Source organism: Notolepis coatsorum, assembly GCF_963971535.1.
Source record: "Notolepis coatsorum genome assembly, chromosome: 16".
In the NCBI taxonomy this organism is placed as follows: Eukaryota; Metazoa; Chordata; class Actinopteri; order Aulopiformes; family Paralepididae; genus Notolepis; species Notolepis coatsorum.
This window is the reverse complement of record NC_140180.1, coordinates 65,651,451-65,666,853: the sequence shown is the minus strand read 5'-3', so window position 1 is coordinate 65,666,853 and position 15,403 is coordinate 65,651,451. Positions and strand designations below refer to the sequence as shown.

Sequence of the window (15,403 nt, the reverse complement as noted above, 5' to 3'; positions counted from 1 at the left end):
CCTCTCAGTGAGAGTCCGCGCTGCCAGGTGAAAAGAAGCGGTTGATTGGCTACACATGTGTCGGAGGAAGCATGTGATAGCCTCCACTCTCCCAGACCGACTGTAGGGGGTAGGTGCGCAGCGACCAGGAAGGGGATTGGGAATTGGCATAACGACTAACATTGGGATGGGAGAAAAACAGAGGAAAAAGGAGGGGGGAAAAGATTTAAAAAAAAAATTAAATTAAGAGTGAGGGCTAACGGTTAGGACAGAAGATGTGAGGGCTAACGGTAAGGACAGAATATGTGAGGGCTGACGGTAAGGACAGAAGAGTGAGGGCTAACGGTATGGACAGAAGATGTAAGGGCTAACGGTAAGGACAGAAGAGTGAGGGCTAACGGTATGGACAGAAGATGTAAGGGCTAACGGTAAGGACAGAAGATGTGAGGGCTAACGGTTAGGACAGAAGATGTGAGGGCTGACGGTAAGGACAGAAGATGTAAGGGCTAACGGTAAGGACAGAATATGTGAGGGCTGACGGTAAGGACAGAAGAGTGAGGGCTGACGGTAAGGACAGAAGAGTGAGGGCTAACGGTATGGACAGAAGATGTGAGGGCTAACGGTAAGGACAGAAGAGTGAGGGCTAACGGTTAGGACAGAAGATGTGAGGGCTGACGGTAAGGACAGAAGATGTAAGGGCTAACGGTAAGGACAGAAGAGTGAGGGCTAACGGTTAGGACAGAAGATGTGAGGGCTAATGGTAAGGACAGAAGATGTGAGGGCTAACGGTAAGGACAGAAGATGTGAGGGCTGACGGTAAAGACGGAAGATGTGAGGACTAACGGTAAGGACAGAAGATGTGAGGGCTAACGGTAAGGACAGAAGATGTGAGGGCTGACGGTAAGGACGGAAGATGTGAGGGCTAACGGTATGGACAGAAGATGTAAGGGCTAACGGTAAGGACAGAAGATGTGAGGGCTGACGGTAAGGACGGAAGATGTGAGGACTAACGGTAAGGATAGATGATGTGAGGTTTAACAGTAAGGACAGAAGATGTGAGGGCTAACGGTAAGGATAGAATATGGCACAGTGTTTTCATTCAGTCAACATATCCTCATCGTCATCATCATCGTCATCTTTCGCTCAAGCTCAGATTTCAGTGGAAGAATCCAAATCTAGAATAAATAAATACATGTCAATAATAAATAGGCTACAACATGGCAAGAAGCCTTGCAGGAGTTCATACTAGAAGTTCATAGTTTTGAGCGTTTTCAAAACTCTCCCACTGATGCTATGTGTAAACTGTCCATCTCCACACAGGTCCATGGCTTCGTTCTGTCCATCTCCACACAGGTCCTGTAGTGTGGTTCTGTCCATCTCCACACAGGTCCATGGCTTCGTTCTGTCCATCTCCACACAGGTCCTGTAGTGTGGTTCTGTCCATCTCCACACAGGTCCATGGCTTGGTTCTGTCCATGCTACACATAGGTCCTGTAGCGTGGTTCTGTCCATGCTGCTCACAGGTCCTGTAGTGTGGTTCTGTCCATCTCCACACAGGTCCTGTAGTGTGGTTCTGTCCATCTCCACACAGGTCCATGGCTTGGTTCTGTCCATGCTGCTCACAGGTCCTGTAGCGTGGTTCTGTCCATGCTGCTCACAGGTCCTGTAGCGTGGTTCTGTCCATGCTGCACATAGGTCCTGTAGCATGGTTCTGTCCATGCTGCACATAGGTCCTGTAGTCTGGTTCTGTCCATGCTGCACATAGGTCCTGTAGTCTGGTTCTGTCCATGCTGCACATAGGTCCTGTAGCGTGGTTCTGTCCATGCTGCTCACAGGTCCTGTAGCGTGGTTCTGTCCATGCTGCTCACAGGTCCTGTAGTCTGGTTCTGTCCATGCTGCACATAGGTCCTGTAGCGTGGTTCTGTCCATGCTGCACATAGGTCCTGTAGTCTGGTTCTGTACATCTCCACACAGGTCCTGTAGTGTGGTTCTGTCCATGCTGCACATAGGTCCTGTAGCGTGGTTCTGTCCATGCTGCACATAGGTCCTGTAGCGTGGTTCTGTACATCTCCACACAGGTCCTGTAGCGTGGTTCTGTACATCTCCACACAGGTCCTGTAGTGTGGTTCTGTACATGCTGCTCACAGGTCCCACAACGTGGTTCTGAGTGAGAAAGGCCAGAGTGCTACAGTGATAAACCACCTCCAACCCCAGAATCCCTCCCCTGCCTGACACCTGGAGAGATGAACGAGGTCAGTGACATTGTGGGGGAGCCAGAACTGGGGGGGGGGGGGGGGGGGGCGGGGGGGGGGGTTTGTATGACCAGTGTTGGGAGGTAAAGTGTTACAAAGTGACACATTACTATAATAATTACATTTTCCTGTAACAGAGTAAATGTAAGGCATTACTATTCCAATACTATTCCAGTAATCACATGATAATTCATGATCTACTTAGGCTTAGGTCTTAGGCTACATTCTTTTTGAAGCGCCTGCACATGGCTTTTTCATTGTTTCCTGTGTGGAACGGTGTGCCACGGTTAGGGCGCTCCACCCACTCCGCATGATGCTCCTCGCTGCTTTTTGCATGCATCAAAGCAGAAAGCTATGCTTCTTTTGCATGGAGCGCATAGGAAAACCGATAGAAAAGTTCGTTATAGACAAGGAGAGCGAGCTGTGCTTGTCTCACTTTTTTTGCATGCTATGAAGAAGCCTAGTTGGTACGCGGCCTTTCTTGCGTTATATCTATGCTATCGGTCTGTCTGTATCAGCTTACTGTAGCGATTTGTCGTTCGCGAATCTTCAGCCGCTCCTGCTCACTGCCCAGCTCTGCTAAGAACTAACGGTGGAAAAGAAACTCATGGGGAAAACGAAAGTTCTGCCACAGCGGCTGGGCATAAGAATCCAATGCAGGTAGGGGCGGGACTTTATTTTGACACCATGAGGCCAATCACATGCCAGGACAGACTAGGATCATACCATTATGTCTCCAAAGACAGCGAGTGTAGTGGTGCAGGCCAGGTACACTACACAAACACACACACACACAGAGTGACAGAGAGAGACGGGAGCCAGATTTAAATAAGAGAGTCTGGGAAAAAGTAAAGAAATTAAAATAGATAGAAAAATAAGCAGCATCTGGCTGCATTTCAACAATATTGAAAAATAAAAGAAGAGAGCCGGCTCTTCTAATAGCCCTTTCACACCGGCAGGGCTCCGGTTCAAGCTCCAGCTGCGTTCTGGAGCCTCTGAACCTTGGTGCTTTCTGGCAAACCAGCCTGCGTTTACACCTATTTAAGCAGAACCAACGTTCCACTGTCCTCCGTCATCAACGGGGGACGTTACTCAGGCGGAAGTAAACACAACAGTGGCTAAATGTGCCGTGTGCAAAACAGCTTCGGCATTGGTTCGGCATTGCATCTGCACCATGCTGATCCATTTAACAGCGCGGAAGCGATTTGCGACTGATCTCAAAACGTGATTAGATTCAAATGTATTGTCATTATACAGCACAAGTACAATACACCATCCAACCAGAGTGGATAAATAAATGCTTCAGAAATAAATTAATTAATGAACTAAAAAAATCTTGTCAAGAGCCAATCGCGCAGTCGTTCAGTATTGACATTACTAAATGAGATGTCATGCTAATATGTCATGTTCTACAGTAGGACTTACTACTATAATACCTAATAAAACAAGTAATTAGAATAATAGCAGCCTATTTTGCTGGAACGATTAATTTTGCATGTATACAGTACGTGTGTGTGTGTGTGTGTGTGTGTGTGTGTGTGTGTGTGTGTGTGTGTGTGTGTGTGTGTGTGTGTGTGTGTGTGTGTGTGTGTGTGTGCGCGCTTGCACGCTGAGGCTGCCTCACTAAGCCTTTTTCCTGAGTGCAATGCCGAACCTCTGCTGTTTGCCGTTTTCGCTTGTCTTCACAGCCTAGAATAGGACACGCCCACTGATGATGTCACGGTTCGCAAGGAAAAAACAAAAAAATGTCGGTTCCAGCTGAGAACCGACTTTTCAGGTTCCAAACCAATTATTTACGGTTTGAAGGCGCCGGCAGTTTCAAGATCAGGTCAGGCACCGGCACAGAGCCCTGCCGGTGTGAAAGGGCTATAAGAGAGCCGGGCCAAAAGAGCCGAATCTTTGAAAAGAGCCGGACTTCCCATCACTAGTTTACTGGTCTTAATCCATGTAATGGCCTTATTGAAAAAGAATCCCCCAAACCTAAATCATGTTTTCATCCCCCTGGTTCCTGGCTGAGAGAGGAGACACAGTAAGGACACTGCTGAAGGGCAAATTGCAAAGCCTGGCGGCGCAACAAACCTCCCCTTCTTGGCCCCGTTGAGTGAGAATGCATCGCAGATGTTTTAGGGTGTCGCGCAAAAGTAATGTAACAGGTATTGTAACAAATTGCCTTTTAGACAGGGAGGTATTAAGTAGGGAGTAATAATAAGTAAAGGAACTTGTTACTGCTGAGAGAAGTAACAGGTTTTGTGCAATACATTTCCAACATTCTGGGTCCAATCTCATTTCATAGGGTGCACCGATACAGACACTGGTATGAGATATCAGGCCAATATCAGACTAATACACCATACAGACACTGGTATAGCACATCAGGCCGATATGAGACTACTATAGGATAGCGGGCTGATATCAGACTAATACATGATACGGACACTGGTATAGGATAGTGGGCAGATATCAGACTAATACATGATAAGGACACTGGTATAGGATATCAGGCCGATATCAGCCTAACAGGGTATCAGTATTAGAGAACCTCTCCGATACTAAAATACCATTCCAAGAGCAATGGCTAACATTTCAGAAATTAATGCAGAGGAACTTGATGTTCTGCATCAAGCACGCTAGATCTCTCTAATAAAATAAAATGGTGCCAGTGACCCAAAAGCGATGGTCCAAGTCTATACTGTTCGATACAGGTAATGGATTGGATTGGTATCTATTGATACCAAAGGTTTAGGACTCGGAAATGGTATCGGCAGTGAAAAAGTGGTATCAGTGCATCCCTAGTTGTACGGGTACCCCTCAAGGTCTGTGGACTTCCTGTGACACACTTCTCTTCGCTATTTCGAGTCTGAACATTACAACTTCCTCAATCCTCTTTGCGTAAAGACAAATTTGTGTCATTCAGTATAAAGGACAATAAAGTACCTACTTTACTTATTTAGTTACTTTAGATAATAACAATAATACTGATGGTGATAATACTTCACGATCACAATTCGGATCAATTCTGTGTGCAATGAAAGGGGGTCGGATTCGGGATTAAGTTCTGGAATTGTCAGCCGTCTGGTGTGAGCGTGTGAAAGCCGCCGTTCAGTAGGCCTATCTATTGCTCAGTGCCGCGAATGGCTTGTAAATTAGATAGATCTCCCTGCCCTGCCCTCCTCTCTCTAAAAAGTACAACAAACTATTATCTGTCCACTCAGAGACGGAAGGAACAGGGATGAGGGAGCCCAAAAACCCTTTGAAGAAGCAGTCACAGGGTGAAGCTACTTTGGGTTCACAGACACATAGAGGAAGGCTGATATTTTTCGGGGGTGGTCTCTGTACACATCCTTCACTTCCTCTTAGCTCCTTTGCCCTGGGGCAGTGCGCCCGGTGGCTCTCCCATTGAGCTCCCCGTGGACCTGGCTGATGGATGGCGAGGACTGGGTCTTACGGAGGTAACCCTCACGGCCGGCCCGTCCCCCGTCCCCGAGCAGGGCCGACATCACGCTGGCCTCGATCTTCTCCAGGTCGTCGGTCTCTGCGCGGAGCTTGACCTGCAGCAGGTTGATGTAGGTCTCATAGCGACTCTTCTGCTCAGGAACAGAGAGGGGGAGAAGGGAAAAAGAGAGGGAAGGGAGGGGAAGGTGGGGAACAGGAACAATATGGAACCAGAGGTGGAAAGTAACTCATTACAATTACTGTAGTTAATATAATACATCTTTGTTTTTCGAAATACAACTTATTGAGTACTTTTAAGTCCCTGTATATCTTATTTAACTTATGTAATTTTAACCTCTTAAGCCCAACCGGCCCGGTACCGGTATGAGATGTATAGGGAGGTGTAGTGGTTACGTCATTGCCGTTTTTCGTGTTCCATCCTCTGTTCCAACGCAATGTATTTCCCCATTGCCCATTTCTAAATCGTCTCGTTTAAAACAAATAAAGCATTAACATTTACATGGTGTACCTTTCTGTGCTTATTCATCCACAAGCTATAGCTCAACATGAAAATATGTCTACAAAGATTTTTTGTACACATGATCTCAAGAAGGTACTGAACGAGATCAGTGGCAGTTATTCATGTCTGGTCATTTTTAGCATGGTGTTATTCACTGTCAAAGATGCAAAGAAAAATCATAATTCATATTCTCCTTTGTTTCATCACAATTTAAGCAAGCCTAGTAATAGACACAATATTTCTAACACTGGGAATACATTCACTGAGGTCCATAGATGTCCCTAGATACCAAGAATATGCAAATATGCAAATCTTCTGAAAATAGGGCTCCGAGCTTAACCCATTCAGTGCCAACCACGAGATTAGTCGGGTTAACTCGCCATGCGTTGTGTGCCAATCACGAGTATACTCGGGTTTTAATCGTTATTTCTTTTATTAGCGATATCCATAAATCTTTCATCCATCCAGCCTGATGTTATCATTGGGAATATTAATTGCATATTAATAAATAAAAAAAATATGTATGATACTGTATTGTACGTTATAACATATTACATTATATAATCATATTATAATTAATTTGTATATTATATTGAACTATATTTGCAGTATATACTATTATATTATGGTACGATATTATATTTTATATATCATGTACTATATATCTCATATCACATTATATATGTGCTGTAATAATAATAATAATAATAATACATCTATTTTATATAGCGCTTTTCCAGGTGCTCAAAGACGCTTTACATGGGCAGGAGAGACAAACTATGGCAAAACAAAAAAACAGAACAAAAATAATACATGACAAAAATAAAATAACACAGACAGAATTAGAGGTCAAAAGCAAGATTGAAAAGGTGAGTTTTGAGGGCTGATTTAAAAGATGTCAGGGTGTTTGCATCACGGATATGGCTGGGGAGGGCATTCCAGAGGGAGGGGGCAGCAGCAGCGAAGGCCCTGTCGCCCCAGGTCCGGAGCCTGGTCGTGGGAGGTGTTAGGAGGTTGGCATCTGCAGACCTAAGGCGACGGGTGGGCGTGTGACTGTATACACTATTATGTACCATATACTATTATATATGCTATTATATACTGCAGGTATACTATACTGTAATGTGTACTGTAATGTGTACTATATGTGTGTACTGTAATGTGTACTATATGTATGTACTATGTATGTATGTAAATGATTGGATTGGCTGGGACTGTGCAGCAGCAAAAAAAACTCCGGTCCGGGGTTTCCCTTCTCGGGAAAGCAGTATCGTGTTACCACATTCACTGGCGAGGCTGGGAGCAGCTTCGATTATGCGTTTTGGACTATAACGTTGGATCAATAAACGCAATCGATATTTGGAATGGCGATCTGGAATTGGATTAATCTTTTTGCAGAACATCTGATGTGAGGTAAGAAATTTATGTTACAAATCTTGGGTTAATCAGATGTTCCTATCACCACCATCGGAGTGTGTGTGTGTGTGTGTGTGTGTGTGTGTGTGTGTGTGTGTGTGTGTGTGTGTGTGTGTGTGTGTGTGTGTGTGTGGGCTGAGCCCGAACGTTCGAACGTTCGAACGTTCGTTCGTTAAGCTGACATTCGGACTTTAATTAATGGGTTCGAACGTTCGGTGAAAAAAAATAAAGCAGGCGCAACGACGGTGAGGCGATGTGAAGCGGCGCGTCCCCCGAGTGAGATCGCTCGGCTCAACCAGTATGGTCTCTGCCGGGCTGTTGCTGGATACTCAACCAGAGCTCTTGTCTCAACCAATGCAATAGAACAATTTTGATTGAATGACAGGCGATTCTGCCAATTACGTCACACCGCTTGCACCCGCCTCTGCTGTTACCACCAATCGGCAAGCGTTTATTATTTTTTTTACTTCAGGCAATGCCGCCATTGATCTGCTTGAGAGAAGCATTAACGTAGCGTTAGCTCCCCGCCGAGGAAGTAAAAGTCGTAACAACTTTCCATAGGTCAACCTGCGGAAGGATCATTAATGAATAGTATTGAATACCAGCCTTTTTCGGCCACGGAGCGCGAGCTTCATGGTCGGAGGTGGTTGCGTTGGAAACACTCTGGGCGTGTTGGGAGCCCGGCGGGACCCCCGCGCCGGTGTCTCTCTGTCTCTCTGCCGTCCCCCGTTCCGAGGTGACGGTGGAAGGAGCTGAGGCGCGCGCCTCTCTCCTTCCCGTCGACCAAGAGTGAATACCTGTTATTGAACATGTAACACTAACTATATAACGTGAATGCCACAAAACGAATGCATTTGTTTATCTAGCCCCTTACGTGACTGCGGTGTGCAAGGGCTATTGTTTATCATAAGTAGGAACTTTATGCAGTACTCAGTAGCTTGTTTATTTTCTTCTGAGTGCTTTGTTTAATTACATGTTTACATGAACAGCCACCACTGTAAACAACATGTTTTTTCACCAATAGATTATGCAATGCCGCCCTCCGTAGGATCTATAATAATAATAAAAAAAAAAAATTATATAAAAAAAAAAAAGTAATAAAAAAAAAAATTTATTAAAAAATTTACAAAAAACGAACGTTCGAACGTTCGTTCGATAACCCTGGCGAACGTTCGAACCCTAAAAACAGGGTTCGGGCTCAGCCTGTGTGTGTGTGTGTGTGTGTGTGTGTGTGTGTGTGTGTGTGTGCGTGTGCGCGCGCGTGTGTGTGTGTGTGACGTTAGCGCTGAGCAAGTCACGAATAAGCGATTTTTAAGCCCCCTTCTCTAGTGTGCATAAGTACACATGTACTATCGATAATCTAGCGACTGCAAGCAAGTCATTGATAAGCGACGGGTGTATTAGACCCATAGCCATAATTTAAGATATAGTTTAAGCGTTCGCAAATGTCCCCGTCCTCCCATTGACTTCAGTGCTGGCACGCTAGCCCTAATTTGGTCATATGGGCGTGGCTCTGAATGAGTTAAGAGGTTAAGTATTTACTTCTACTTTTGGAGGATCTACAAGGACTATGCCAAATGGAGAACTCCATTTGTGGGTGACAATTTCAGAATATTTTCATGGACTTTTATTTATTTATTCATTTTCTACTCTTTTACTTTTACCTGAGTAATTTTCCAGACAAGTACTGGTTCAACTTCAGTAAAGCTTCAATGAAATATACACAAGACAAATACTTGAAATACAATACAAAACAGAAACAAGAAACAAGGTGAACCAAGCAACCAATTAATGCCTTGTCTCCATTAGCTACAGTATGTTCAGCCTGGCTGGAGCTAGCCATGGTCTAGCATGGTAAGGTACAGTATGGTTGGGTTTGTGTCTCCATTGTGTTTCTTGTAAACTCTCCAGTTGCTAGGCAACCTTTCAAAATTCACACCACACCAACTGTGGTACACAAGCTGAACAATGATGATACAACAGTCCCGGGCCAGCTTTGGCCAGGTCTGGCCAGGTTGTAAAAGGTGGCTAGCCAGGTTCTAAAGACAATGGAGACGCTGACTGTGTGCCAGACGGGCCACAGCAGGGATAAACCCTGGCTAGTGGAGACAATGCACATATATGTCTGCAATCTGTTCCGCTCTTGATCGCTCAGCTGGTCTCCACCTCAAAACAAAGGTTGTTTAAACGAACACTTGTCCAGAATACTGCACCTCGTAAGTGAGATAGTACTCCTTGAGGCGGTACTCCTCCCACTCATGGCTCTTGGGGTCGGGCAAGGGTGGGTTCTTCCTGTGTTCTTCCACCTCCAGGCTCATCTGCTTCAACTTGCCCTCGTGACTCTTCATCTGTTCATCCTGAGCCAATCAAGAAGAAGAAGAATTTATTGTCAGTTCACGCAAGACACTTAAAATATGGATGGGCGTGAGTTATTAATTACTCGAGCACTACTCGCCGTTTCAACTGAACTCGTTTTTGAGGGTGCTCAATTTAAATGTCTTTATTTGGTTAACACCAATTAAGTCCACTAAGCATGTTTGTGCCACTGAAAATCCCGCTTTGAAATCCCACAAAGCGCAAGTTGTTGCAGGAAGACGACGCTGGAAGCTGTGGAGCATGAAAGCGCACCGCGGAAAGTTAGTTGCATTGGAATACAGCTGGCCGGGGCGCCCCAGTGGCGAACCACGGCCGACCCGGGTTCGATTCCCGAACCCGTCGTTATTTGCCGAATGTCTTCCCCCCACTCTGTCTCCCATTCCTCCTCTGTCTCTCTCTACTGGACTGCCCAGTAGAAATAAAGCGATAAAACACCAAAAAAAAATCTTTAAAAAAGGAATACAGCTAGCATAGCGTTTTCTAAAAGACAAAAACAGCGGCTCATGTTTGTGCATTTCCAAATTGTGCAAACAACGTATTGCCCACTTTGCTTAGCGTTCATAGACAGTATTGATACGGACATGCCGTTCCATGATCGGAGAGACCTGCTGCAGACAGAGTGGAGGTAATGGAATTATTACAAAAGGTTACTGACAGTTTTGACTGACAATATGCATTAAGCAACGGGTATATTGCTGTGCATTGTTATATCTGAGACATAATAAAACCGGTAGCGTATGTTTGTGTGTGTGTGACTCCCCGCAATATCTTGCTATTATCATTGCTGCTACCATGCGTTTTAAGATGCATTCTAAAAATGTATTTCTCTAAACAATTACTCAAGTAATTCATTTGAGTACTCGATCTGAATCTGAAAACATTACTCATGCCCATCCCTACTTGAAATGTGTCTGTCCACATCTCCCTCCTAGATACACACATTCACACCCACAGCCCCCAGACGCATTGCATTGGAGAGAGTGCAGGGTTGCAGTGTGGCACCCCATAGAGCAGTTTTAGAATTCAGTGCCTTGCTAAAAAGGCATGTCGGCATAGTGCTTTTTTGGTAGGCAAACAGAAATGTGTTGGCTTTACTACTAAGCACACCGGCAGCACTGTGGCGCGAGGTGGACATTTCGCCGCAGGCACAGTGCACAAGACCAGCGATAGCCTACATTTCTCTCCATCAGCGCTGTGCAGTCATTATTGTGACAGCTATGTTATACAACAGTGCTGTCCGGGTGAGGGCACCCTGACATTGGCCGAGAGGAGGGAGAAGAGGAGGATGAGGATGGTGACAACATTGGCAGAGTGTGAAGCAGCTCAGTAGTAATAATAATAACTTTATTTGTATAGCACTTTTCATACAGAGGTTGCAGTTCAAAGTGCTTCACAACAGTAAAAAATACAGGCATAAGCGAGCATAAAAAAGATAGACAGGTAGCAAGGTATGGTAAATCACAGTGTTTCACATTAGGATCTAGCATCCCAATAGGCTCTCTGCTTACAGTTTTCAGTAATACAAATAATAAAAATAGTTCAAAATGATTCAGTTTAAAAATAGTCAAAAAATTATAAAATAGAACGGACATAGCCTGGGTATTTAACATACAACAGCAGTGCATCAGTAAGAAGTAAAAAGTGTGATAAAATAGTTCTCTTAAAATTACAGTGGATGTAGTCAGATAAAATTAGCATAGAACCGACACATGAATTTGATAGGCAGTGGATAAAAGTAGGCAGGGTAAGAATAGTGCAGGTAAGTACAATTTGTGTCAGGATATCCCTGATGTTTCATTGAAATGCCTGAGCAAAGAGATTTAAGCTGTCTTTTGAAGATGTCTAGCGAGTTGGCTTCCCTGATGTTTTGGGGTAGTTTGTTCCACAGTTTTGGGGCATAGTTGATAAAGGCTGCATTACCGATCCTCTTTTGACTGTTTCTGGGAGCCTCTAGTAGTCCAGCAGCTGATGATCGCAGTGTTCTTGCTGGTGTGTAATTTATTAGAGTGTTGGTAATGTAGCTAGGTCCCTGTCCATTTAGAGCTTTGTATGTAAGGAGAAGGACCTTAAAGTCAAAATGTTACAGGAAGCCAGTGTAAAGTAGCTAAGACTGGACTAATGTGCTCTCTCCTTTTGGTTCTAGTTAGCAGTCGGGCTGCGGAGTTTTGGATAAGCTGAAGCCTCTCTGTGGTTTTCTTAGGGAGACCTGTGAAAAGTGCATTACAGTAGTCTAACCGGCTAGATATGAATGCATGAATTAGCTTCTCAGCATCGTTCTGATTAATAAATGGTCGTACTTTTGCTATATTTCTGAGATGGAAGAACGATGTTTTCGTTACTTTGCTAATATGAGAAGTGAAGTTCAGTTCTGAATCTATGATAACCCCGAGACTAGTGACCTCAGATTTGATCCATTACATTTAGTCATTTAGCTGACGCTTTTATCCAAAGCGACTTACAAGTTCTGTACGACAAGCCATCAGGAAGGGCACAACTCTATCAGCTGAGCAACAATGTTCATCAAAGTGTTGAGTGCTACAGTGTAGGTTAGTTTATTAGGACAAGTGCATGACAGTACGGTTAGTTAGGGTTAGATTTTTTTATTTTTATTTTTATTTTATTTTTTTAATTCAGATAATGGTTGAAGAAGTGCGTCTTTAGTCGACGGCGAAAGATTGGACGTGATTCGGCTGTCCTAACTGGGGTGGGTAGTTCATTCCACCATTGTGGGGCAAGGACTGAGAATAGGCGACTTCTCTTTGATGACTCTCCCGGAGCTTGGATAGGAGTAGGTCTGAGGCGGCCAGAAGATGCAGAGCGTAGGGGTCTTGAGGGTGTGTAGTTAGAGACCATTGACCGGAGGTAGGCGGGAGCGGTTCCCTTTGCCGCACGGTATGCTAGGTCGAGGGCCTTGAAGCGGATTCGTGCAGCAATGGGGAGCCAGTGCAGGTCCCTAAGAAGTGGGGTGACATGGGCCGACTTCGGTAGGTTTGAGATCAGGCGGGCCGCTGCGTTCTGAATGAGTTGAAGAGGCTTAGTGGCAGTGGCCGGGAGGCCAGCGAGCAGTGCATTGCAGTAGTCGAGGCGGGAGATGACTGTTGATTGGACGAGGAGTTGGGTGGCTTCTTTTGTCAGGAAGGGGCGTATCCTTCTGACGTTGCTCAGGAGGAATCGGCAGGTTCTGGTCGTCGCTGCGATGTGAGCAGAGAAGTTCAACTGGTCGTCGAGGACAACACCAAGGTTCTTGGCGGTCGGGGACGCAGTCACAGCTGTATTCTCGACTGTGATTGAAAGGTCGGTTAGGGGGGAGGATTTGGCCGGCAGGTGGAGCAATTCTGTTTTGCTTAGGTTCAGTTTGAGGTGGTTGGACGTCATCCAGGCTGAGATGTCGGACAGACAGGCCGAGATCCGCTCAGAGACGTGGATATCTGAGGGAGGGAAGGAGAGGAAGAGTTGAGTATCGTCGGCATAACAATGGTAGGAGAAGCCATGAGACGTGATAATGTTACCCAGTGATTTAGTGTAGAGGGAGAAGAGAAGGGGTCCTAAAACCGAGCCCTGGGGGACACCCGTCCGCAGGGGGCGGGTGGCCGACAGGGTCCCTCTCCATGACACTTGGTAGGAGCGGTCATTGAGGTATGATGACAGCCATGTCAGCGCAGAGCCAGCCACTCCCATTCCTGCGAGGGCCGCAAGGAGGATCTGGTGGTTGACTGTGTCGAAGGCTGCAGATAGATCTAGGAGAATCAGGACAGAGGAGAGGCCTTTCGCTTTTGCTAAGTGAAGTGCCTCTGTGACCGCAATGAGGGCTGTCTCTGTGGAGTGACCAGTCCTGAAGCCTGACTGATTAGGGTCTAGGAGGTCATTCTGTAAGAGATAAGCAGTAAGTTGGTTGGATACAGCACGTTCAAGTGTTTTAGATCCAAGGGGTTAGTCCTCCCAGGTTCTTTATTAACGTTTCTTTTTTAGTTTTGGGGCCGATAATTAGAATTTCAGTTTTGTTCTCGTTTAGTTTCAGGAAGTTCTTGCTCATTCATTTATTTATTGCCAGTAAGCAGTCTGTAATGGAGCTAATCGCTGTATCATTTGGTTCAGCAGATATGTACAGTTGTGTATCATCCGCATAGCTATGGAAATCTACATTACCGGTATGTTCTCTGATGATATTACCCAGCGGTAACATGTAAAGGGAGAAGAGTAAAGGACCTAAGCAACTCCCTTGTGCAACTCCATAGTTGTTGTCGTATATATCAGACATGTGCTCTCTAGGTCGCTTTCACACAGGAGCTGTTTGGTCCGGACTATCGGACCAGAATTCGATAGTCCGCTTTTTTGGGTTTGTGTGAATGCGCATCGAACTCGGTCCGCGGACCAAACACGCAAACTCTGGTCCGCCCAAAAACAAAAACGCGGACCAAATATAGGAAGTGCTTATTATTATTATTACCACGGCGTGCAGCATTCACTGCAAAACAAGCACACTGCATCTATCTATCTATCTATCTATCTATCTATCTATCTATCTATCTATCTATCTATCTATCTATCTATCTATCTATCTATCTATCTATCTATCTATCTATCTATCTATCTATCTATCTATCTATCTATCTATCTATCTATCTATCTATCTATCTATCTATCTATCTATCTATCTATCTATCTATCTATCTATCTATCTATCTATCTATCTATCTATCTATCTATCTATCTATCTATCTATCTATCTATCTATCTATCTATCTATCTATCTATCTATCTATATATCTATCTATCTATCTATCTATTGTGCATCTTGGGTAGAAGGAAGAAAAAACGCGGCTTATTATTATTATTATTATTACCGAGGCGCGCGGCATTCACTGCAAAACAAGCACACTGTACACATAGGCAGAAGACCAAATAAAACAGCTACTTGTGGGCACTCATAAAAACAACGAGGTGTACAAGTTGTTTAGCGAGAGGATGGTGGTAATGGGCTTCAATAGAACAATGGATCAATGCCACGTCAAAATAAAAAACTCCGCCTCCGCTGATCTGGAGCCAGCCAGGGCTCGCAGTCCACACACACAGACACACACATGCGCGCGCGCACACACGGGCTCGCAGCCACACACACACATTTCCATTCTCTTTTGTCCAATAGACGAGCGCCATTTTCGACCGTGTGACATTGTTCAGAAAGTTTTGGTGCGCCTGACAAATTGCTGTGTGAATGCAGACGAACCAAATGATGAATGCAACAATGTTGCAACTTCACCACCACCAGAACCGCACCGAGTCCACCAAAACTATATGTGAAAGCACCCCTAGTCTAACATAGAATTTCCTCCCTCTGATGTATGTTTTGAACCAGCCTAGCACATGTTCTGAGAAACCGACAAGGTTTTCAAGACGATCGATTAGAATATCGTGATCGATTGTATCA

At 44.9% G+C, this 15,403-nt stretch overlaps 1 protein-coding gene across 1 annotated transcript in view; it reads right to left on the bottom strand.

Moving 5' to 3' along the window:
* Positions 1 to 2,293: 2,293 nt before the first annotated feature.
* psd2 (pleckstrin and Sec7 domain containing 2) overlaps positions 2,294 to 15,403 on the bottom strand; it is a 73,503-nt gene continuing 60,393 nt past the window's right edge. The window contains exons 12-13 of the mRNA XM_084332342.1: positions 9,813 to 9,956; positions 2,294 to 5,815 (exon numbers count right to left, since the gene is read on the bottom strand). Coding sequence (XP_084188468.1) covers positions 5,585 to 5,815; positions 9,813 to 9,956 — 375 coding nt within the window. The 3' untranslated portion in view covers positions 2,294 to 5,584. The remainder of the gene's footprint in view (positions 5,816 to 9,812; positions 9,957 to 15,403) is intronic.